At 56.6% G+C, this 23,608-nt stretch overlaps 1 protein-coding gene across 1 annotated transcript in view; it reads right to left on the bottom strand.

The window, feature by feature from the left end:
- Positions 1–3,527: 3,527 nt before the first annotated feature.
- TBC1D10A (TBC1 domain family member 10A) overlaps positions 3,528–23,608 on the bottom strand; it is a 37,010-nt gene continuing 16,929 nt past the window's right edge. The window contains exons 2-9 of the mRNA XM_027863676.1: positions 17,172–17,271; positions 11,552–11,659; positions 10,404–10,510; positions 8,243–8,357; positions 8,013–8,078; positions 7,542–7,731; positions 5,242–5,396; positions 3,528–4,845 (exon numbers count right to left, since the gene is read on the bottom strand). Coding sequence (XP_027719477.1) covers positions 4,378–4,845; positions 5,242–5,396; positions 7,542–7,731; positions 8,013–8,078; positions 8,243–8,357; positions 10,404–10,510; positions 11,552–11,659; positions 17,172–17,271 — 1,309 coding nt within the window. The 3' untranslated portion in view covers positions 3,528–4,377. The remainder of the gene's footprint in view (positions 4,846–5,241; positions 5,397–7,541; positions 7,732–8,012; positions 8,079–8,242; positions 8,358–10,403; positions 10,511–11,551; positions 11,660–17,171; positions 17,272–23,608) is intronic.

Here is a 23,608-nt window from a genome sequence, read left to right on the forward strand (position 1 = left end):
CCCATTAGACTGTAAGCTTCTTGAGGGCAGGGACTGTCTTTTGCCTCTTTTTGTAACTCCAGTGTTTAGCACAGTGCCTGGTACATAGTAGGCACTTTATCAATTTTTATTGATTGAAGAGGAGGAGGAGGGAACGAATTCTAACCACTGGGGACAGCCAATGAAATAAATGCCTGGAGTCGAGATGGCATGTTCTGTTCACAGAGTAGCAGGAAGGCCAGTGTGGGGTATTATACAGAATAAAGAAGAAGAACAAGGAAGGAAACAAATATTTATGAAGTGCTTATTATATATTAGGCACTTGGCTAAGCACTTTACAGGTATAATCTCATTGGATCCTCACAACAACACTAGGGGGTAGGTGCCATTATTATATCCCATTTACAGATAAGGAAACTGAGGCAGACAGAGGCGAAGTGACTTGCTTAGGGTTGCACAATCTCAGCTAGGAAGTATGTGAGGCTGGATTTGAACTCAGGTCTTTCTGACTTCAGTGCTGTATCCACCGGACCACTTAGCTGTAAGAAGGCTGGAAAGGCAGGAAGGGGTTTGAATGCCCAACAGAAGATTTGATATTTGAGACTGGGGGTGATAGGAAGTCATGGAGTTTGATGCATGAGGCAGAGGGGGTGTCTGACCTGCACGTTAGAAAGATCAGTTTGATTTCTGAGTGGTGGGTGGACAAGTGGGGAGAGAGGTCAACCAGCAAACTATTTCAATAATCCAGGTATGAAGAGATAATGGTGCACCAGGGTGATGCAAAGTCAGGAGAGAAGGGTAAGGGAAGAAAACAGGCATTTATTAAGTGCCTATTGTGTGCCAAGCCCTTTATAAACATAATTTCATCCTCACAATCCCAGTGGGGAGGAGGTACCGTTATCCCCACTTTATAGTTGAGGAAACGGAGGCAGAGGCTGAAGAAGGTACATAGGAGAGATGTCATATTGGAAAATGGATGGACTTGGTAACATTGGATTTAGGGGGTGAGACTGAGGAGTGCAGGTACACAGATTTCAAGTCTGGGTAAGTGGGAGGAGGGTGGTGGTGATGATGATGCCCTCAACAGAAAAAAAAAAGGGAAGTTAGGAAGAAGGGGGTGGCTTGGGAGGAAGGATAATGAGTTTTGTTTGAACATGTTGAGTTTATGGGACATCTGGATTGATCAAGATGGCAGCTGGAGCTTCCAGGTTAGGGCTGGAGGTAATAGATCTGAGAATCAGCATGGAAATGATCATTGAATCCACAGTGGATAGAGCACTGGGTCTGGACTTGAAGACCTGAGTTCAAATCCAGCCTCATATACGTAGTAGCTGTGTGACCCTGGGCAAGTCATTTAACTGCCATCTGCCTCAGTTTCCCCAGCCACAAAATGGGGATCATAAAAGCACCTACCTCCCAGGTTGTGAGGATCAAAGAAATATTTATCAAGTGCTTACTTAGCACAGTACCTGGCATATAGTAGGTGTTATATAAACTCTATATTACTGGGCAGTTAGATGGCATAGTGGATAGAGTGTTGGGCCTGGAGTCAGGAAGATTCATCTTTGTGAGTTCAAATCTGGCCTCAGACACTGACTAGCTGTGTGACCCTGGGTAAGTCACTTCATCCCGTTTGCCTCAACTTCCTCATTTGTAAAATGAAGAAGAAAATGGCGAACCACTCCAGTATCTTTGCCAAGAAAATGCCAAATGGGGTCACAGAGTTGGACACGACTGAAAAATGATTGAGCATTATTATTTTACTATTACTCTGTGACTCTGAGCTAGTCTCATTTCCTTGGGCTTCATTGTCCTCCTCCATAAAACATAGCCCCTTTCTCATCTGCAAACGTGTGGGTTGGATGGCACATTTTAAGGGTTCTTCTAGCTCTAAGCCTATTGAGCACTCTAAGGTAGCAATTCTCAAAGTGTGGTCTGAGGACCTGCAGGGATCCCCAGACCCTTTTAGGAGATTCATGAGGCCAAACCAATATGTATCACTGAAGATTTCTAGTATTTAACTAATAAATTTAATATCGATAGACTCCCCAAACCAAAGGCCCTGGGGAGGCCCCCAATAATTCAGAGACTGCAGGGGTCCTGAGACCAAAAGTTCAACACCTTCTAAAGCACAGAATCATGGTGTCCAAGCTGGGAGGAGCTTTGAGGATTGCATTAGCCCCATGCCCTCATTTTGGCATTGCTAGACCCTCCCTCTGTCAACATTTCTCTGCAGATTTATCACCCCATCCAGACCCTGGTGGCCTCTATCTCCACGTCGCCCCTGGTCACTCTCTCTCCTTTAGTGCCTGGCTGGGTGTCCCCGTCAGCCCTAACTCCTGCCCGCACACTGGAGACTAGCACACACGTGGATTCCCCAAATGCCCCCATTTCATTCAGTCTCCTGAGCTTCCATAACCTTGCTCCACAGGGATGGGCATAACCTTCATCCTGCTCTACAGAAGCTCCATTTCTGGGTTTAAGAACTCTGAATTTCCTTTATTCAATGATAACTCTTTTTACCCTCTCTCCTTAGGCCTTACTATCCCCGACCATGGCTTTGGTCCTCATTAGGAAGTGAGACCATTTCCTCCACCCCTAACCCCAAAGCAACCTTCAGAAGGCCTCTAGGCTGACACATTTTTTTTTTTTTTAATAAGCTGGGATGACCTAATGGGCTGAGGCTTGATTCTGAACCACTGAAATAGAAGCTGCCCCCATTCAGCCACGAACTGGCTTAGGGGATCCTGGACAAGTCGCTGCCCCTCACTGGGCCTGAGGGCTGCTGGGACTGGAAGCTAAGGAAGGGCCCTTCCAGATATTACCTCCTGAGGCCCTACCTACCTTGAGTAAATAGGTCACCACCCCCTCCCGAGATCCGGAAACATCTGAGGGGAGGAAGGAGCCAGAAGCCAATTTCCCCTTTCAGATTCTGCATTTGGTGGGCCCCTTGGTGCCAGGGTGACCTGGCACAGGAGCCCCCCTCCCCTTCCATCCAAACAAACCCGACCCCAGGGAACAGTGAATATGTTAAATTGGCTCAGTCAGCGCCACCCAGGAGCAGGAAATGCAGGGGTGCAAGTCCCAGGCAGCATGGGGGGTTATGGACGTGGAGGGTGGGAGGAGCCCTGACGGGCCCTCTGCTCCTTGCAGTTGGAGGTGGGGGGTTAGTTTCCTCCCCTATAAAATGGAGAGCCTACACTGGGGCGATCTCATCCCACCCCACCCCGAATTGTGAATGTCCACATGGGGGCCCCCCGGTTAGGGCCCAGCCAGCCAGCCTCTGCACTGAGGACTCCAGCTCTGGGAATGGAGGCTTGATGTCCCGAGCGGGAAGAAAGGAAGCAGGATTGTGTAGGCCAATCAGCACCAGAAGGCCCTCAGAGACTATCTGATCCAACCCTCTCTCTCCTTTTACAGCCGGGGAAACTGAGGCCAAGAAGGTCACCCAGGTAACAAGCTTCAGAGGCAGGATCTGAACCCGACTTGTCTGTCCACAAAAGCCTTAGGATGTGGACCCGAGAGAGAATGGGCATCCACAGTGGGGGCCCAGGCCCAAAGCTCTTTATATAACCCAGTTTATTTCTGTACAAAACCACTACTTTACACAAAGAGAACCCACACCTTTTCCCCCCAGGAATGGGCCCCCTGTGCCCATCCTGTCCTGGGCAGAGTCCTGCCCCATTTCAGCAGAGACCCTTCCCTTGGGCCCTGGGGGCTGTCCAGCAGGTGGGGCCCAACCCCAGGACAGCAGTAGCTGATGGTCAGTTCTGAGGGTCTGAGCCCTAGGCTGAAAAGGGCTGGAGGCTGAGGGGGAGGGAGGCCTGGCCCCCCACCCCTGGGCAGAGGTGAGTTGGGAGGAGCCCCATGGGGCAACAGGAAGCATGTGATTTCACTGTGACCGAGAGGAGCCTGGTAGCCCGAGAACACAGACAGGGCCAGGACCTTCAGGCTGGAGAATGGATGCTTGGCCACCCGCTGGGCGGGTGGGCAACCCGAGGCCCAACACCAGAGAAAACAAATAGTCACCGAGGCCGAGGAGCTTTCCGCTGACCCCCCAGGGTCCTCCCCTTACTGCTGCTGGGCAGAGGGTAAGGGTCATACTGATGGGAGGATGCAGTCTGCCCACGGCCTCGACTCGGGGGTTACAGTGCAGGCCCTGAAGAACCGTGCCCCCGCAGAGAAGGGAGAGGGGCCAGCGCCCAGCAAACAGAAGGGGACACACGATCCCCTCAGGCCAGCCACTGTCAAGGGCCCCACCTTCTGGCCACACAAGATGCCCTTTGCTACTGGCCTAGCAGGACGTCGAGGCTGCAGGAAGCTCTCTCTCCCCCACCCTCTGAATGTCCCCTCCCAGCCCTTCAGAAAAGGGAAAATGAGGAATCGGGGAGCCCCCTTTTACAAGTAAGTGTCTTCACTCTCCTGGGAAGTCAGGCTCTCCTTGGAATGATGACGTGAGTCCTTGGTGTCTGTATCCTCTGCCCCCGGGGCAGCTTTGGGGCCCGGGCCCTGGGGAGGGGCCTCTGGGCCGGCGCCACCAGCCTGGCTGGGCGCTGATGGGGATGGCTGTGGCGGGGGCTGCTTCTTGGCCTTCTCCTTCATCGCCTTCTGATGCGCCTTCTCCGCCTGTTTCTGCTGCCTGCTTTTGGTCCCCACGGCTGGCAGCTGGGTGCCCGGGGGCAGGCGGATGGAGGGAGAGGGCTCCAGTGCCTTCCAGGGGGCTGGCTCTGCCTCACTGATGGCTTTGGCCCCGTGGAGCCTCGGTGGCGACTGGTACTGGAGCTCACCCCGCGTGTCCTTCCACTTACGAAGCTGGATCAGGTGCTCACGCTCAATCTGCCGCTCGGTCACAGGCAGCTCAATGACCTGGTGCCCAAGACCGGGAGTGAGGGCCTGGTGAGGGCACCACCCATGCCTGGGCTGGAACCCCCCCCGCCTTTCAGGGGCCCCCCTTTCCTTGGCTCCCCAGCCCCACCTCTGCCTTCCAGGGCCCCCCGTCTCCTTGGCTCCCCAGCCCCCCCCGCCTTCCAGAGGCCCCCGTCTCCTTGGCTCCCCAGCCCCACCTCTGCCTTCCAGGGGCCCCTGTCTCCTTGGCTCCCCAGCCCCCCCGCCTTCCAGAGGCCTCCGTCTCCTTGGCTCTCCAGCCCCACCTCTGCCTTCCAGGGGCCCCCCTTTCCTTGGCTCCCCAGCCCCCCCGCCTTCCAGAGGCCTCCGTCTCCTTGGCTCTCCAGCCCCACCTCTACCTTCCAGGGGCCCCCATACCTCCTGCACCAGGAAGGTCTCCTGCATGATCTTGGGGTTCAGACTCCGCAGCCGCTCCATGGTCTCGTACTGGCCCTGGCAGGCCTTAAGCTTCTCAGAGGAGCCCAGGCTGTGTTTCAGCAGCACCAGGCCCACCCGGAAGAGGATCTTCACCCCTACAGGGAAGAGGAGAGGTCAGAGGCCAGCCACAACCAGCAGTGGGCTCCAGTCCCGCCTGGGACTCTTCTGGGTATCCCCAGGGCACATGCTAGGCACTTGGTAAATCATGACTGGCCACACAGAAGGGGCTGGCTAGCCCGCCAGATCAAAGGGAGCTTCCCCGTCCCTGAGACTCCTTTGGGTGACTGTGGGTAAAGTGAGGAGCACAAGTGCCATTCTCTTTATTCTCCAATGAATAAACTGAGGCACACAAAATTGAAGCTGACTGGCTGGAGTAGGAGGCAGAATTAGAACCCAGAACCAGGCGCTCTCCCTTCACAACCCCCGCAGGGGGCAGTGCACCGAAGCTTTGGAGGAGCCCTCCCCCATCCTGGCTCTGGCCGGGGCCAGGCCTCCTAGCGTGGGGGAGGCAGAGGCGAGGGAGGACGGGGAGAGGCGCCAGCATGGGCATTGGCCCTCCTCAGCTGCTTCCTCCCCGGGGAACCCTCCGGCCTTCAGATCCCCAGCAATGGAGACGTTGCTGCCCAGGCTGCAGGCAGAAGGGAGGGTTCCATCAGCCCCTGAAATTAGCTCAGTGGGGCGGGGAGTCCACAATCATCCTGAGATTCTCACCTGGGAGAGACTTTAGGGGGCATCTAATCCACCCACATTACACCTCACTTTATGGAGGAGGAGACATGGGCCCAATGAGGGCCAGAAACTTCTCCAAGGTTACTCTCTGAGTGACTGAGTGGGATTTGAATCCAGGGCTTGTGACTTCAAGTGCTCTTCACATCAGCAGCTGCCTCCTCCCATAAGCTGGGTGAGGGCCTAATTCCAGCCTTGACTGAGGAGGAGGGAGCCTACATTCCCTCTGGACAAAAAGACAATCTGGCCTCAACACAGGCCCAGTGCCTCTCTCCTAGGCCCTGAACCCTCCAAGGGCGAAGGCGGGGGACTGCCTTCTGGAGCAATGGATAGGGTGATGGCAGGGGCCCTCAAGTGCAGAGCCAGGGGCTCAGGGCCCAGGTGGGTCAACTCCACCACTCTGGGGCAAGCCCCCGCTGACCCCACTCGGCCTGGAGGGTGAAGCACCAAGCTGCTCCCAACGCCTTCCCTTCGAGAGGGCAGAGCCTGGACTTGGCCAGCTCCTTCCTGCATCTGTGCCCTGCCTGGCTTCACCTCCCCACGTATCCTCTCATCTCCTTCCCCTTCAGAGCGGAAGCTCCTGGTGGAGAGAGATGGCCTTGGGCAATTAGGGTTCAGTGACTTGCCCAGGGTCACATAGCTAGTAAGTGTTATGTGTCTGAGGCTGGATTTGAACTCAGGTCCTCCTGACTCCAAGACCAGAGCTCTATCCACTGTGCCACCCAGCTGCCCTGATGGCCTTGCTTTTTCTCAGTTGTATCTCCAGCACTTAGCACAGACCTTGGCATGTAGTACTTGCTTAATAAATGTTAGCGGAGATTGCGTTGGACCCTTGGTTTCCTCATCTGTAAATTGGGGGCAACTGAGTCACAGGGAAATTGCTTTGCAAACTGAGGCGCCACAGAAAATGGGGCTGTTGGCCTCCCCAACACCTCCTGCTTCGCTGCTTACCTGCAAGGCTCTGTGGGTCCCCAGGGTCTGCAAGGTCAATACTAAGATGCTTTAATTTCTAATACACAAAGTGCTGCTATGTGCCCGCATGAGCAAAAGCTCTTCAGAGGATGGGGGACTCAGTAATTTCCAAAGGTGTAAAAGGGTCCTGGGAGTGGCTGCTCTGGCCAGAGTGGACTTGTGCCCCCTCCCATGTCCTGCCTTCAGACCTTTGCTCCGGCTGTGCCCTCTGGGTAGCCTGGCCTCCCTTCCCTTCTCTGACTGGTCATCTACCTTCTCTCCAGGAGGCCTCCCCTGCCCCCAGTGGCTGGTAATGATTACCATTCCCTCAGAGCACCCTTTGAGCCTGGGCCTCTCTGAGAGGCTGAGTCTGAATTATCTGAGCTGGCACCTTGGCAATGCCAAGGCTCCCCCCCACAAAGGGGTACACTTGGGCCCTCCCAGCCCGTCTCTTCCCAACACCCAGGATGGCACGGGCTCATGCTCTGACCAGGGCGCCCTCCACAGCTGGCCTGGGCTCGCGCCCACCCAGGGGCCCAGAGGGGGTGAGGGAGGTCCTGTACCTTCACAGAAAAACATGTCCCAGACACGGAGCACAGAGCTCCAGGGCAGGGTGCGAGAGAAGGCGCACATGAACCACTCTGTCATGTACAGGATGGGGTCAATCTTCTGCTTGCTCAGGTGTTTGTAGGCCACGGGGGACACTTTGTGCAGCAGAGAGAACAGGATCTCCCCGTCCAGCTGGATGGCCTCCTGCAGCGAGGAGCAGGGGTGAGTGTCCCAACACGCACGCGCGCGCACACACACACACACGTACACACACAGACACACACACGGGGTGGGCACCCATCTCTCCCCCACCCCGCGGCACTTCTCACTGGTCTCTGGCCACACTCAGCATTCAGATTCTGGAGGTGGGCAGCATGAAAGTGAGAGAAGACCCGGGGGTTCCAGGCCAGGCAAAGGCTGCTTGGGGGTCCCTGGGATGTGGCCTGGACCCGGGTGCAGCACCCCGGGGCACAGCTGCAACTCACCAGCTTCTCACTGTAGTAGCCCGGCAGGTACTTTTCGCAGATCTGCACGAGGCACCAGAAAGCTTGCTGTGGTAGGAAGAAGAGGAGTCAGGCTGGGCCCTATGTCCGGGTGCCACAATCTTCTGACCACTCTCCCTCCCTGCGGGGGATGGAGCCCCAGGAGCCGGGGCAGGCGGGGGAATCCCCTGCAGTCCCCAGGAAGCCCCCAAGGGAAGGGGCCAGGCGGGTACCTCCGCAGGCATGTGCATGAGCAGTACGGCCGCCACAGGGGCCTGGGCCTGGCAGTAGCCCTCCTCTGGCCTGTAGAGGGTGTAGGCCTTCAGCACGCGGAACAAGTCCTGTTGGCTGGAGGAAAGAGACAAAGCCGTGAGACGGGGCACTCGGGGCCCAAGGGCCGGGCTGGACCAGCTGCTCCAAGCAGGGAAGCCGTGCTGGTCCCCAGAGGGAGAGCTCGTGGCTGGGGGTGGTACTGGCCATCACCCACATCCCAGCTGTTGGGAGAGTCATCACAGGATTAGTGTGGTGCTTGAAGGGCCTTTCGAGGTCAACTCATCACTAATGAGGAAAATGAGGCCACAGAGAAGAGACTTTCCCGAGGTCACCTGGAAAGAGCTAGGATTCTGCTCCGGGGACTCCAGGCCCAATCCAGTCCAGGCCCAGGGAGGGGAAGGAGTTTCCCAGGGGCAGACTCAGAAAGAAGAAGGGACAGGTCCATAGCGGCTCCCACCCTGCCCTGACAAGCTGCAGGTAGAACCAGGCTGAGAAGGCCGGGGTCCCCTTGGCCAGGGCTCAGGCCCCTCACCCAGGCCCTGGCAGACCTTCCTTCTCACACGCTTTGGCATCTCTTCCCTGGCTGGGTCCTCACAGACACCCACGGACGCCACCAGGCCTCGGGACTCCAGACCCGTGTTCTCTTCCCTACACTCGGGCAGCCTGGAGCCCCGGGGCCCCAGCCCCACCAGAGCAGGCTCTGCCACAAAAGGGGGTCCAGCAAGTCCGGTAAAAAAAGCCCAGCCCTGGCTGCCTGGCATGGCCTTAACGCACCCACCCATTTCCACACAGCCCCAGCCCGGGAGCCAGGGGCAGAACTGCTAACTGGTGCCTGACTCAGCTGGGAGGCCTCTGCATCTGGGCCGCCATAGGGCGTCATGCTTGGAGTGGCCTTGGGCAAAGCTCACTGGGCACGGGCCTCCTCCTACAAGCCGCTTGCCTTTTCCCCAAATCTCCTCCATCTGCAGCACACTGCGCCCCATGTCCCCATATTCCAGCCTTAAAGCTCCCCCTGCACTTCCCCAGGGCTTGGGCCCCAAGGCAGAAAGGCTTATACTCCAAGGAGCTAATAAGTCACTTTCCCTCTGGGCTTCAGCTATGGGCCTAGGGGACTGAATACCAGGCAGCAGGGCAGGAGACCTGAGTTCGAATCCAGCCTCAGACACTGTGGGACCCTGGCAAGTCACTGAACTTCTGTCTGTCTCCATTACCAATGAGAGCACCTAGCCCTGTCCCCTCCCCTAAAATGAGGTATCTGTAAAGTGCCTAGTGCTGTGTGCCTAGCACACAGTAGGAACTTAATGAATGTTGGTTCTCTTTCCCCTCTGAGTTTCCTCAGGGAGCTTGAAGCAAATGGTGTCTTAAATTCTCTACAGGATCTGACCTTCCCTGTTATAAGGCCCCTCCCAGCCCTGACATCCCCTGTTCTCAGGCCCCTCCCAGCCCTGACATCCCCTGTTCTAAGCCTTCTCCCAACTCTACAATTCTCCTTTAATGGTTCCCTTTGACAGAACTGGGCAGCTGGGTGGTGCAGTGGTTAGAGCACTGGGCCTGGAGTCAAGAAGATCCGAGTTCAAATGTGGCCTCAGATACTTGCTAGCTGTGTGACCCTGGGCAAGTCACTTCACCCTCTTTGCCTCAGTTTCCTCATCTGCAAAATGAGCTGGAAAAGGAAGCGGCAAACCACTCCCTTTTCTCTGCCAAGAAAACCCCAAATGAGGTCACGGAAAACCTGAAAAACACCTTGAGCAGCACTGGCAGAACTAGCCCTAATTCGGATCTCAAAAGCAAGGCAGCCTGCCTTCTCTCTTTTTTCCTGCTCCTGCAAAGAAGCCCGTGTTTCTGCCCCGTCCCAGCTCTCAGGAAAAGAGCCAATAAATTCATTCCAACTGAATGAAGGCTAACGAATGAAGATGAATGTGCCAGGGTCCTCCGGGGAATCTGCTGTTCAAATATTAAAGGAAAGAACCTCTCGTGGCGGGATACGCATCAGCAAACTGAAAGGACTCTGTTTTTCTGGGTGAAAAGCCTGGGAGCTCCCCAAGGGCAGGGCCTGTCATTGTCCCCTGTGCCCCGCACGCAGTAGGTGCTTACTCAATACTGGCAGCTCACTTTGCTTACCCGTGGCCTCCACGGGACACAAACATCTCATGGAAGGGAAACTGTCTGTGCAGATCTCTCTCAATCACATCCAGCCACTTGGGGTCTCCTGGCGAGAGGTCCAGCTCCTGAAAGGGAGGGGGACAAGCAGAGATGGGGGTACCTGCCCCAGGCAGCCAAGCAGACTGTCTGATGCCCCAGAGGCGGGGCCTGCAAGTCCCTCCAGCCAGGGCCTCCGGCTCGCCCTCCCTCCCTCAGCGTGGCCTTCCCCTTTTGGGCCTCCATCTCCTCCTCCGTAGAAACGAGGGGTGGAATACTCGGGCTCCAAGGCCCTCACTCTGCCCGGACCCCGGACCCCGGCAGCCCTGTGCCTCAGCTTGGCCCAGAGCCTCAGACGCCGCCTCCACACCGGCACTGCCCAGATCACTGCAAATCGCCCGGCCCCTCGCGGGCGCACACTGTGTGCACTTTTGGGTGGATTCTGGTCAGTTTTCATTGTTGGGTTTGCTTTGTGACAGAGGTAAGGGACACTCAAGAAAGAGGCACCGTCCCTGCCCTCCAGCTCACAAAACAGACACCCACGCGGGCGATGCTCAGTGACTGGCGGGTGAGTGCCCGATCACTGTGGCTGCTGAAGCAGGGCACGGGGAAGGCTTCGTGGAGGAGGGGAGCGAGAGGACCCGACATCTTCCCCGTCTGCACTGGCGGGGCTTCCTGCCTGGAATGCCCTCCCTCTGCACCATCACTGGCTCCCAGAAGCCCTGCTTTCCTCCAAAGTCGCCTTCACCAGGAGGCTTCCTTGGCAGGAGGCTCCAGCAGGGCAGGTGTTTGCACCTCCAGCCTGGGAGGGATGGAACCAGGAGCTGGTGGACTGGCTGCTGGCCTATCCTGGCCCTTCCTGGCAGCGGGCTTGGCAGGAGTGCCCGACGGTGCCCAGCTTTGCTGGCTACAGGCCCCTCGAGCTACCCCAGCTGCCCTCCCCTGGCCCCTGCAAAACTCTGGCCTGCACCTAGCCCTGACCTGACCAGCTCTGACCCCATCTCTCAACTGCCCACACATCCTCTGCTCCAGCCTAAGACACAGAATGCCAGTGGCGGGGCCTGGGCCCCCAAGGCCCTTCAGCCACATCTGGACACAAGCGGGGTGGGGGTGGGAGGGGTGCGCCTTACATCAAACTTCCCAGGATTCTGCTGGAGCTTCACCTTTCCTCCTGACAGGTACTGCCAAGCCCGGCCCCGCAAAGATGGCGGAATCCCCTTCTGGCACCGCAGACGGATCTGGGGAAAGAGAGAGTGGCTGCTGAGGGCTCAGGGGAGATGAGGGAGGGGAGCAGAGAAGGGGGAGGGGTGGAGACAGTCACTGTCTGGGTGCAGCCTTCAGGGGCCCCTGTCACCAAGGCGCGAGGCCTGGCTTCTCTGTTCCACATCCATGTGCTTGAAAATCCAGCTGGCAACCACTTAGTACTTGTTTTAAGTAAAAAACACATCTCCAATAACAAGCTGGAACAGCTCCATGGGATGCCCGGCCCCCTCTAAGCCTTCCCTATAGCATGTTTTGGGAACGACCCCGTTGGGGTTCTAGACTGATGTCACCCAGATGACCATGGGGGAGGTCACAGCCTCTCTCTCCACATCTGCAGAGCAAGGGGTCAGACTAGGCGGCCTGCTCCAGGCCAGCTGTGGTCTTGCCTTCCTTCCTCTCCAGTCTGTCTGTCTGAACGGCATCGCCACCCATCACCCCCTTTTGTGTGTCGTCTTCCGCCACATCCATCCATCCCCTTCCTTCCTTCCCTCCTCCTTCTCTTCTTTTCTCTTTCCCTTCCTTCTTTCCTCTCTATTTTCCTTCCTCTGCTCCCTCCCTCCCTTCCTTTCTCCTTTCCCTTCCTTTATTCCTCCCTTTCTCCTTTCCTTCATCCTTCCCTCTTCCCTTCTTTCCTCCTCTCCTTTCTTCTATCCTTCCCTCTTTCTTTCTTTCCCTCCTTCCTCCTCTCCTTTCCTCTATCCTTCCCTCTTTCCCTCCTCCCTCCCTCCCTTTCTTCCTTCTCTCCTTTCCTCTATCCTTCTCTCTTTCCCTCCTTCCTCCCTCCCTTTCTTCCTCCTCTCCTTTCCTCTATCCTTCATTCTTTCCCTCCTTCCTCCCTCCCTTTCTTCCTCCTCTCCTTTCTTCTATCCTTCCCTCCTTCCTCCTCTCCCTTCCTCTATGCTTCCCTCTTTTCCTTCTTCCCCCCCCTCCCTGGACTGGGCTCACCAAGCCAGTGTCCTTTCCTCTGGCCAGCCAGGGCCTCCTGAGGTGGCCTGCGAAGGGCGTCCAACAGTAACTCGCCCTGACACGGGGCTTTCAAGTTTACCTAGTACTATCCTCCTAAGACCCTGGGAGGCAGGAAAGGCAAGAATCCTTTGCAGGTGAGAACCTGCGGCCCCCAGCGGGCAAGCCATTTGCTGAAGGTCACGCTCCGATGCCACTGAGCACCATCAGGGTCCTGGGCTCAAGGCCACAAGTCTCTGCTACTCTCTGCCCTGCTTCCCAAAGGGGCCCAAAGGAGTGGCTCAGTCTCAGGAGGGGAGCTTTAGGGTGCATTCTGCCCTGGGCCCTACTCCAAGGCGAGGGGAGGAGGGGGTGCCTTGCCTATGTTAGCTTCAAAATGGGGATTCCCTGGCCAGTCATCAGTGATAAGATGAGGATGGAGGAAATGACCAAAGCTCTTCCCAGGTCTTGGGAGGGGTGTCCTGCACCCCTAAGGTGTGTCAACAGCAGGCCAGCCTCCCAATGCTGGCAGCTCTAAGCAGGCCTACAGCCCAGGTCCTGGGCAGGCCTCAAAGCCCCACTCCCCCTCCTCGGCCCCGAGGTAACTAGCCTGCTTTCCTGCCTGTCAAGGAGCCTGGGTTTCCCCGGCAAACACTGCCCATCCCTGGGTTCTCCTCTGCCGTGTGAGCCCCAAGGGACAAACATTTACAGCACAGGACGGTCCCTGGCACTGGCACAGAGGTACGCTGCCAGGGACAGAACTGTACGAGCTGGAGGCCCTTGGAGAATCCTGACAAACTACTGTCCAGGAAAATCAGGCGGAAGCTTCAGGGGCCAGCCCCTCTTCCTACAGAGGCTTACCTCCTCGGATCCAATCGGACCTGGAGCCTAGGGGAGCACAGGGAATCCCCCAAACCTTCTTCTGGCACTGATCAGAGGCAATGCGCGGCCAGCACAGGCTCAGAAAGCTTCAGAAGCTTGGGAAGAAAATGGGCCAGCCGCAGAGGCCCCAGGGACAGGCTGGGAATACCCAGTTTTCCCCATCTCGAGTCTTGAGGGGGCCAGAAGAACAAAGCTCCCCCAAGGCAGAGCCCAACCCAGACAGAAGGGACCTATCTCCTGCAGTCTGGGGGCTGGCCTAGCCGTTCTGAGGCATCTTTGTGGTCTAAATCTCTGGGGGGTTTTCTTTCTTTCTTTTTTTTGGGGGGGGGGGCGAGGCAGCTGGGGGTTAAGTGCCCTGCCTGGGGTCACACAGCTAGTGTGTCTGAGGCTAGATTTGAACTCAGGTCCTCCTGACTCCAGGGCCGGTGCTTTATCCACTGCACCACCTACCTGCCCCGGAGTCTAGATCTCTGATCCCAAATGCTCTCCCCATCCCCAGCTGTCCATAGGAGGCCAGCCTCAGACAGTCCTTCCCCCCAACGATCCTCTTGGTGGGCCCAAGCACTAGCTGCATGATTGGGAGAAGAGTGGTGATAAGGGGGATGAGACAGGGTGCAGAGAGGAGAGCCGGGCCTAGGTGTGCCCAAGGTGGGGTGGAGTCCACAGGACGAGGGCCAGGAAACTTCCCATCACATTCTCAGGATGTTAGAGCCAGCAGGGACTGTTTCAGAGGTCACCGGGTCAGAGAGAGAGTCCCAGACCCAGAAGGGCAGTGGGAAGCCCCAGCTACTGCCCGTGGTGGCCCATGGGGGATCCTTGTGGGCTCCCACGTCCCACAGCCAGCGGGAGCCAGCCCCCAGAGCTCTGCCATCTCTCAAAGCCAGGAGAAGCCCCTAAGGACCCCGGGAGCTGGGTTTCCCCTCTTTCTTTTAAAAGGCCTGGCTAATGTTGTGCGATGACTAATATTGATAAAGTTAATCCTTCCTAGCAATACAAGGATCAAAGACATCTCCAAAAGCCTCATGATGGAAAATGCTATCCACCTCCAAAGAAAGAACTACAGAGTTTGAAGGCAGATCAAAGCAGACTATTTGCCTTTTTTTTTTTCTTCTGTTGTGTTTTGTTTCCTCTTTCTGGTGATTTCCTCCTATTGGTTCAAAGTCTTACTTACAACACCACTAATGTGAAAATATGTTTAATAGGAACGTATATGTAGAACCTGTATCAGATGTGAGCCGTCTTGGGGAGGGAAGTGTGGAGGGAGGGGGAGAAAAATTTAAAACTCAAAATCTTATGGAAGTGATTGCTGATAAATCAAAATAAATGAATAAAAAATAAATAAAAGGCCTGGCCGGAGGCAGGATGGGGTAGGGAAGGAAAGCACTGGACACTTAGAGAGTATATTCAGGGGAAGCTTGTAAGCCTTCTGACTGAGCCAGGGAGCAGTGGGACCAGGGATGGAGAGAAAGACAGAGACAGTGACAAACTGGGCGGGGGGGGCAGTGGACGTGAGCAGCTGAGGAGTAAATCGGCTGGCTAGGAAGAAGAAGACCTCCGTGGAGAGGGAGCTCACCAAGAGGAATCACGGAGAGAAAGAAGAAAATCACACCCTGGCCCATGGGTCAGGCCCGTGGAATGGCCCTCCTGCTCAGGGAGTTCAGCCCAGATCTAGGCTTCTGGCCTTGACTGACCAGGCGCCACAGGAAGAAAGCAGGGGATCAGGGGTCAAAAAGTCAAAATACCCAGAGAATGCCTTAATCATCACACAGGAGAGCCCCGAGGGCCGAGGGCTGGCCCTGTCATTGAGGCAGCCGCAGAGAATGCCTCCCGGGGCCTCTGTCTCCTCATTCACAAAAGAGAAACAAAGTTTTCCTTCCTGTCCCCTTCCCAGTGTCCCTGCAAGGATCACTGGAGAGCTCCGGGAAAAGTCTCCACTGGGATGCCAAGTGAGGGATCCTAACCGAAGCCTCAGCACGCTGGTGGGGAGCTGGAGGCTCCCCACCTGCCCAGGCCACCCCGGCAATACAAGGGCACCCCACTCCAGGCACAAACACTCAGGGAAAAAGCGTTCTCCAGGCCCAGCCGCTCCTGGTGGTCTGAAGGAATGCAATATCGCGACATGGGAGAATTTCATGCTAGCCCTGCCTCAGGAGAGACCTTGCCAGCTCAGGCCAAGCTGGGTCTCCTGATAGGAACAGGTCCCCAGCACCGCCCTCTCAGGACCAGGGGGATGTGGCACGGGAGGAGGCCAGGCCCTGTTTCCAGAGGCAGGTGCTGCCTTGCACAAGGCTGCAAAGCCAGGGCCACATGAAACCACCCAAGGCAACCAGCATGAGTGGGCCCTCTCTGACCAGGACCTGCACGAGGAATGAGCTGGGCTGGGGCTGGAGCACTCCATACTTCCCCCAGCCCATCCCCAGGCAGCCCTGCCAGTGAGGAGGAAGCAGTGGGAGCCATGGGAGGTGGAAGGCCAAGAGTACGGCCCAGGAGAAGGACCCAATGACAACACTTCCAAAGGTTCAGAAGCAAACCACTCAGTGCTGAGGAGACAAGGGCATGGAACAGCCCTCACAGGCCGCTGAGCCTAGGCCCTTCATTTTACAGAGGGGGAAACTGAGGCCCAGAACAGGGAAATGACATGCCCAAGGTTACCGAGGAAAGGGGCATCAGAGGCCAGGGCTTCTGGGCCTCCTGGTCACTGGTCCCAAGCTGGGACATTGCTAGGGCTCAAGGTGGTCTGAGGAACAGGGGACAAAGAAAGGCTGCAGGGGTCCTGGGGGGACACGGGCCAATGTTGGGAGCTTAAGCAGAGAGCCCGCTCCAAAGAGGGAAGGCCCAAGGTCCCCTGGGCCCTCTGCCCCCATGCAGATCCAGGGCCTCTCATCATCCTCGCCCCTTCCAAGGCCACCCAGGGAGGAAGCTGACTCCAGCCCAGCAGATCCAGGGCCCCTCCCCCGAGCTTAGGGCCTGGGAGGCTCCAGAACCTCACCAAGGGAAGAGGTGTGAGGGTGCAGACCTAGGGGGAAGGATGCCAACAACCACGACGGGATCAAAGAGGAATGAGGGCGGCTCCAGAACCCCAGGCTCTGGCCCCAGTCCCCCAAGGCAGCAGCGGCTTCAGGCTCGCAAGCCCCTCTCTCTAACTATAGCAGGAGGGGCGCTCCAATGGGTACCCTGGACCCTGGGCCCAGCCGGAAGAAGGCCCCAGCAGTGCTTCTCCCAGCTGAGGACAGACACCCGCCTCTGAAAGGCCTCGCCGGCCTCGGTCGTCAGCAAATTCATGGGGAACCCCGCTCAGGAGCAGCAGTGGGGATCACAGTGGGGGCCCGGCAACAGAACCGACACCTCCAGATCAGCCCAGGCCTCCTACCCCCATCGGCCTCCCTGACCTTTCGGCTCTTCCCGGCACAAGAGTCTGCCTTCTGCCTCCCACCCCTGGAACGTTCGCTCTCTTGCCCGCTGGGCCTCCCGGCTTCCCTCGGCCGGCACCTTCCCTCCTCTGCCATCCATATTCCCCATCATCCACGGGGGGTGGCCTGAGAGCGCCCAGAGGGCTTAGCACAGGGCCTGGCACACAGCAGGAACCTGGTAACTACATGCTGACTTCACCCGCTGGAGAGGACGCCCCTCAGGAAAGGGGCCGCGACGCCCTGGCTCACCCACCTTCTTGTGTTTCTTGGCCATCCACTTGTCCCAGCTGTTGAGCATGTCCAGCCACTTGGACTCCCTCTGTCTCAGCACCTCCAGGGGGACTTCCTCTAACCTATGGAAACAAAAGCAGACAACGTCAGGGTCAATCCTGGCAGAGTCGGGGCAGGGCCCTGAGTCCGGCCCACCCTGCTCCCCTTCTGACTGCCAGATCATTCTCTCCAGGCTTCAAAAAGCAGGAAAACGCTCTAGAGAAAAAACCAAGCAGCAACCCCCAAGGAAACGCCCATTTTTCACGGCCCAGCTCTGCCGCCTCCTCCCCGTGCGACCCTGGGCAGGTCCCTTCCCCTCTGTTGGCCTCAACTTCATCTGTAAATCGAGGGGACAGAGACTCTAACCTCGAGGGCCTCTGCCAGTTCTCAATCTATGATCCAAGTCAGTGATTCAAGGTGGAGACAATCCAAGCACGAACTGTACCCACCCCTTGATCTGGCAATGCCAGGACCAGGTACAGACCCCAAAGGGAAAGGTCCGTATTTCCAAAAATATTTGGGGAGTAGCAAAGACCTGGGAAAAAGTGGGTGTCTGTCGGTCAAGGAATTACTGAATAAACGGCGGCTGGATGAATGTCATGGAAGCAAAAGCAACAAACAGAAAGAATTCGGAGCCACTTGGGGCTTGCAGGAAGGCAGAAGTGGGACAATGATGACCAGATGGAAAGACAAGCCTGGAAGATTTCAGCACACCCATCAGTGCCAAGAGTGACGGCGACTTGAGAAGGCAGAGGCTGGCAAAGCTTCCCCACCTTTCCCCGCCTTCCCCGGCCGCAGACCCAGCCACAGTCCCTACCGGGAAGCTGCTGTGGCCTGTGTCAGGAGGCAGGGTTTTGAGAAGCAGCAAAGAGCAGCCCCCACAAGGAGCCCGAGTGCTAACTCCAGCCAGGGAAACCAAGGTCCATCCGTCTGTCCATCCGTCCGTCCGTCGTGTTGCCCTATCTCTGGCCTCCCTCCCAACACCACAGATCACGCCTTCACTCATTCCTTCCCGCACGGGCTGTGGCTCTGCTCCCCACCATCCCATGAAGAATCTCTCTACCATCATCACTTCTCAATCTCTCCTCTTTTGGGCTTCACACGATCCAACTGCATCCCCTCCTCCAGATGCTGGCCGCTGTCACTGACCCACCCAAGCAGATGTTCTCTCCCTGACCTCGTCTGGCTTTTGGGAGTCCCGCGTGAGCGAGTGTGAAATGTCACGAAAGCCAAATGTGAGTGAGGACCACGGTGCAGAAAGGGACAGCGGGCGCCATCTTTGGCTGGAAGACTCCCCGCCACCACCCATCTGACGAGGGTCCTCCAGAGGTGGGGCTCCCCTTCCACCCCAGGCTGCCCCGCTGCACTTCTGGATAAAGCGAAGGGACCTTGGACTTCAATGACAAGTATGGGAAAAGGAGACGTCGAGTTTCCTCCTGTGGCCTCTCTGACAAGTGCTGGCCCCGTGTGGGGCTGGTCCTGGGCCCAAGAGGCTCCAAGTGCCCGAGCAGCAGGCACTGGGGGGACGCAGCCGCTGACACACCAGAGCCCATCAGCTGCTCCATCCACATGATCTGGCCATATCTCTGTCCACACTTATCTCAGACTGGGATTGATGAGGTCAGTTCCCTTCCTCCTTTCTCCAGACACTGGGCCCGACCCCCAGAACTTAGGAAATTGGAGGTGGAACAGCGATGGAGTGGAAAGAAGGCTGGATTTGAGGTTGGAAAGTCCAGGCTCTGCTGCCTGGGTGACATGTTGGTGAGGCACTCTCGTCTGTACGAGAAGGGGCTGGACCCTCCTGACCGTCTCTACCGGCCCTTCCAGCTCCGCAGACACAAGGCCCATCAGCTTCTGGGGACGGGGGGCACCAAGCCCTGGTGGCTCTGAGATGCTGAAAACAGGATGTGTCTGAGGCCTTGGCACCGGCTCTGATTCTCTTGGCTGGAAACCTGTCATTACGACCTTTACTGGTTGGAAGAGCAAGGCCAGTGCCCAGGGACACAGACACCAGTGGGGAGGGGGTGCCCTCTATCCCTTCTCCCCCAGACTGAATCTGGGGAAAGGAAGGAAGGCCATAGGCCCTAAGGCAGCTCAGAACAGAGACCCAGTAAGAGCAGGAGCGGCTCCATCTGAGGCCCAGGCTTTCTCACTCCGGTGGTCCTTCCACCAAGGCTGAGCCACTTTCCAATGGTCACAGCATGGGTAGGTGACTTCTCTCAAACAAGCTAAAGATGGCACATGGGGCTGGCCCCCGGGAGTGGGAAGATCACACTCTGGCCCTACCTCACACACTAGAAGAAGACCCACGGAGCCTTTGGCAAGCCATCACTGAAAAGTGTGGACAGGTCAGTGTGCGGGGTTACTGCTACATCTTACAACTTGCAAACAGGCCAGAAGCATTCAACAGTGGGCGCCCCTCATCCGAGGATACGGGCACTGGCGCTAATGGGGCAGAGAAGCCCCTGTAACCATATTTCCCCATTCACAGGAGCACAGCCTTTGCTCTCCAGTAGGCCTGAGGAATAGAGTGTCCAGGGAATGTGATACCCCATGGAGACAAGGTTCAGACTTGAAAGGCAATCGCTATGATCACTCTCATTACATGTACAAAGCCCTTTCAGCTTTCATCACTGTAAGGCCCAATCCCCTAAGGCAGGTAGGGATGGCATTAGTCCCTTTTACAGGTGAAGTAACTGGGAGCTGACTGTCAGAGCCAGGAGAGAAGCACCGAATGCCCACTGAATGCTACTGAGGGCCCAGGAGTCAACAGGCCGAACACGGATCGTGCACAGGCAGGCAGAGGAGCCGGGATGCTGGGGCTCGGTGTCTGGGTCATCCTTCAGATCCCAGAGCTGCACCGGCTCAGGCCAGCCCCACGGCTCCTCTAGACCCGATAGACACAATAAGTGGGGCTGGGGAGCACATGCCTTGCTGGGCAGTAAGGGGGTGCGCCACCAGGGCCTCCTCCAGGAAGGAACGAGGAGAGGCCTGCCAGCTGCACATCACGCTTGACCGGCAGGGACTTTCTCCTCCTCCTAGCAGCCTCCAAGCCCCATGGGCCCGCAGCCCCGATCAGGCCTGGAGGGTGGCCAGGCTTCCCTTCCACCTCCCCCACCTGGCTCTGACGGGCAGCAGCACCAGCTACAACTTGGCAAACCTGAACGGCTGAGCTTTGTACTTACTTTTGCTGATGTGATGTTTTGTTTAATTATCCAGGTAAGTTTTATTTTTAACCCTACTGGACTTAGGAGTTTAAGAGGGAAAGTGTTCTCACTCCTTCCTGGCCTAGGGAGGCCTGGTCACCCCACCCACCCTTGACTACAGCCAGACCCAGAGAGTTCCTCCCCTGCCCTCCTTAAACTTCCCACCTTTGGAAGCAACAAGATGGCCAGAACACACCAGAAAGAAGAAAGCCTCCACTGTTCCATCGATGGGAAAACGAGACCATGTGGACCTGGCTTTGTGTGCCAGGCGTATTCTCACAGAAAAAAGTCTAAATCAAATTTCCATCAACAAAGCTGGCGTCTACCGTCCCCGTGTGTCTGAGCCCAAGGAAAGGGTTCAGGAGCCCCCGGTCCAGGCCGTCAAGCTCAACTGCTCCAGCTCCTCTGCCTCTCGCCTGCCCGCTCCTCAGCACCTTCAGTGACCCCCTCTAGCCTCTAGAAGGCCAGCATTTAAGGCCCTCCTCATCTGCCTCCCTAGCCGGGGTCCCCTGTCTGGGGCATGGCCGTCCTGCCCCGCTTCCACTGTGGTGGATGGCAGGACTGGCTCTTGGGGACCTTGCTCCCCAGCTCTTGTGCAATGGACATACCTGGTGCTTCTCTGGGAGCCTCACCCTCAGGGAGGTCAACGTGAATGAGTAGGCCTGGAAGGGCCTGGTGGGTGGGTCATGAACATTTGCTTAATTGAATTTGTTGAATTCCAGTCCTAACACACCCCCTCCCCAGGTAAGCTCTCAGATCTTCTCTGGGCCTCAGTTTACTCTGTCTGTAAAACCAAGGGAGGAACTTGATGCCTCTCAGCCCCTTCCTGGCTCTAAGACCGCTGATTCTGTCATGAGCCCTTCTGTCTGTGTGCGCCCAACTTTAGTCTTTCTTTTCTTTAGTAAATCAGATTTGTCACAAATCCCCAACTCTAGCCAGGCCCATCTCCTCCATGTGCAGCACATAAGTGTTCATTTCTGACTCCCTGGCTTCACATGTGACTGGTTCACTGTGACTCCACCTCCCCAAATCCTTCCAAAGCAGAGGCAGGCAGGCAGCTCCACACAGCTCAGCACTTTGATTCTCTCTGTATTGTTCCCAGTTTCCTGTGGGTGTGCCTGTGTGCCTGTGTGTGTATGTGTGTGTGTGCCTGCACGCATGTGTGTGTCTTACTTCCCTCCATCTCTAATTCTCCCAAAGACTGCAAGGTCCCTATGCAAGAGACAGGGCCCATGTGCTAATAATAGTTCCCTTCTCTGGACCCCACCCAACCTCAAGTTTCAGTGAAGACTCCCGCCCAGGAAGGGCCTGAGCTGAGACTCAAGGCCAGCCCAGCCCCGCCCAGCCCGTCCAGTGTCCCAAGCCCAGGGAGGACTTCCACACATCAGGCTGCCTAGGCAGGAGCCTTCGGCCTCTTCTGTATCCCTGCCACACCTAGCCCAGCACTCCAGGCATCCCAGGTGCATCATACGTGCTTAACTGACTCACTTCTCATCTACTGGATTTGTCTCGAGGGGGACCTCTCTGGAGGTGATCCCACCCCCATCCTCTGCAGGCCCTGCAGGCAGGGACAGTGGTGTTCTCCACTCCCCAGACCTCCTCACAGCATCTCTCACAACCTTCCAGGCTTCCCTCTGAGGGTCAGGAAATCCTCACGGATAAGGAAGAGACTCAATAGTCTGGTGAGAGGCTGAGCTCTGGTCCACCAGGTCTCCAGAGTGGAGATGATGGATGCTGAGCTAGGGACTGGCCTTTCCCCAGAAGGGAGAAGCCGCGGACTGGCAGAGCAAGACCTTTGAGGGCCAGGGGGGCAGAGCCACAGTCTCCTCCCTGGAAGGCCAGAGATGGCACCTGGCCATTGACCTCACCACCGCAGGCCTCCGGCTTAGCAGGGAGGAGCCAGGACATAAGAGGAGCTCCAGCCCTTTTGCCTTTAGACTAAAGGATGTGCTCCAAGCTCACTTTCTCTGAAGAATCAAGGCTACACCAGGCAGAGCTGGGGCGGCCTTCACACTCTTTCCTTTCCCCTAAAATCCTCAGACCCCAACTTGGTGGATCAAGGGGAATGTGCTGCCATCCCCAAGCAGGGTGAGCTTTCTTCGTTGGCCCCCCGAGAAGTCACCGCAGCCCCTGCCCCAGCGCTGAGACCGCGCCCTATAGCCCGTGTGTGCAGCCGGTGAGCTCTCCCCTCCGTAGGCCTTCCCTGGGCCATCCTCCTCCAATATGAACTTCTCTGCCTGGCACTCGAGGCCTCCCTAAAGTCTCATCGCTGTCCCCCAAACAATAGCAGATTCCTGTCTCCTCATTCACATGCCTCGGCCCCTGTAGGTAAGTAACTCAGACACACCTCCTCCATTTCCTCCCAGCCAGTCAGCAGCAGCTCTCCCACCCCCTAGGCCAAGACTTTCCCATCAGAATAGCCTGCTGTGAAGCAAAAAAAAAAAAAACCCAAACAAACAAAAAAGGGGCAGCTAGGTGGCGCAGTGGATAGAGCTCCGAACATAGAGGAGTCAGGAGCACCTGAGTTCAAATCCAGCCTCAAACACTTGACACTTACTAGCTGTATGACCCTGGGCAAGTCACTTAACCTCTGATTGCCTCATCAAAAAAAAGAGAAAAAAAAAACAAACCCCCCCCCACAGAATAGCCTGCTGTGGTCAGTAGTCACCAACCAACATTTTTACAAAGGTCCAGTTAAAAAGATGTTTCGACCCTTCAGACTGGAGGTCTTCTGGCAGAGGCCAGTGGGGCTCCTGCCGACTGAGGGACACTTGTTCAGGCCCAGTTTGGACTGGATGGCCTTCAAGGTCAGTCCAAATCTGCCATTCCCAGCTGCTTGAGCTCTGCCAGCCTGGACTCCTCCGGACTTAGCTGGAGGCAGAGATAGCTCTGTTCTCCCATGTAGGGTATACCTACCTCACCGTGTAGTTTTAAAATTCAAGTGGGAGGGGCAGCGAGGTGGTGCAGAGGAAAGAGCAGGGACTTCAGAGTCAGGAAGACCTGAGCTCAAATCCGGCCTCAGACATTTGACACTTATTAGCTGTGTGACCCTGAGCAAGTCACTTAACCCTGATTGCCTCACCAAAAAGCAAAAACAAACAAAAAGATTCAAGTGTATGTGTGTGTGGGGGGAGACATTATATATAGAAAAGGTGATGTCAACATTAGTCTAACCTAGAATCATGGCCCCTGAGCTAGAAGGGGACTGACTTGC

This window comes from Vombatus ursinus, unplaced genomic scaffold (assembly GCF_900497805.2).
Source record: "Vombatus ursinus unplaced genomic scaffold, bare-nosed wombat genome assembly UNPS02001287.1, whole genome shotgun sequence".
Classification (NCBI taxonomy): Eukaryota; Metazoa; Chordata; class Mammalia; order Diprotodontia; family Vombatidae; genus Vombatus; species Vombatus ursinus.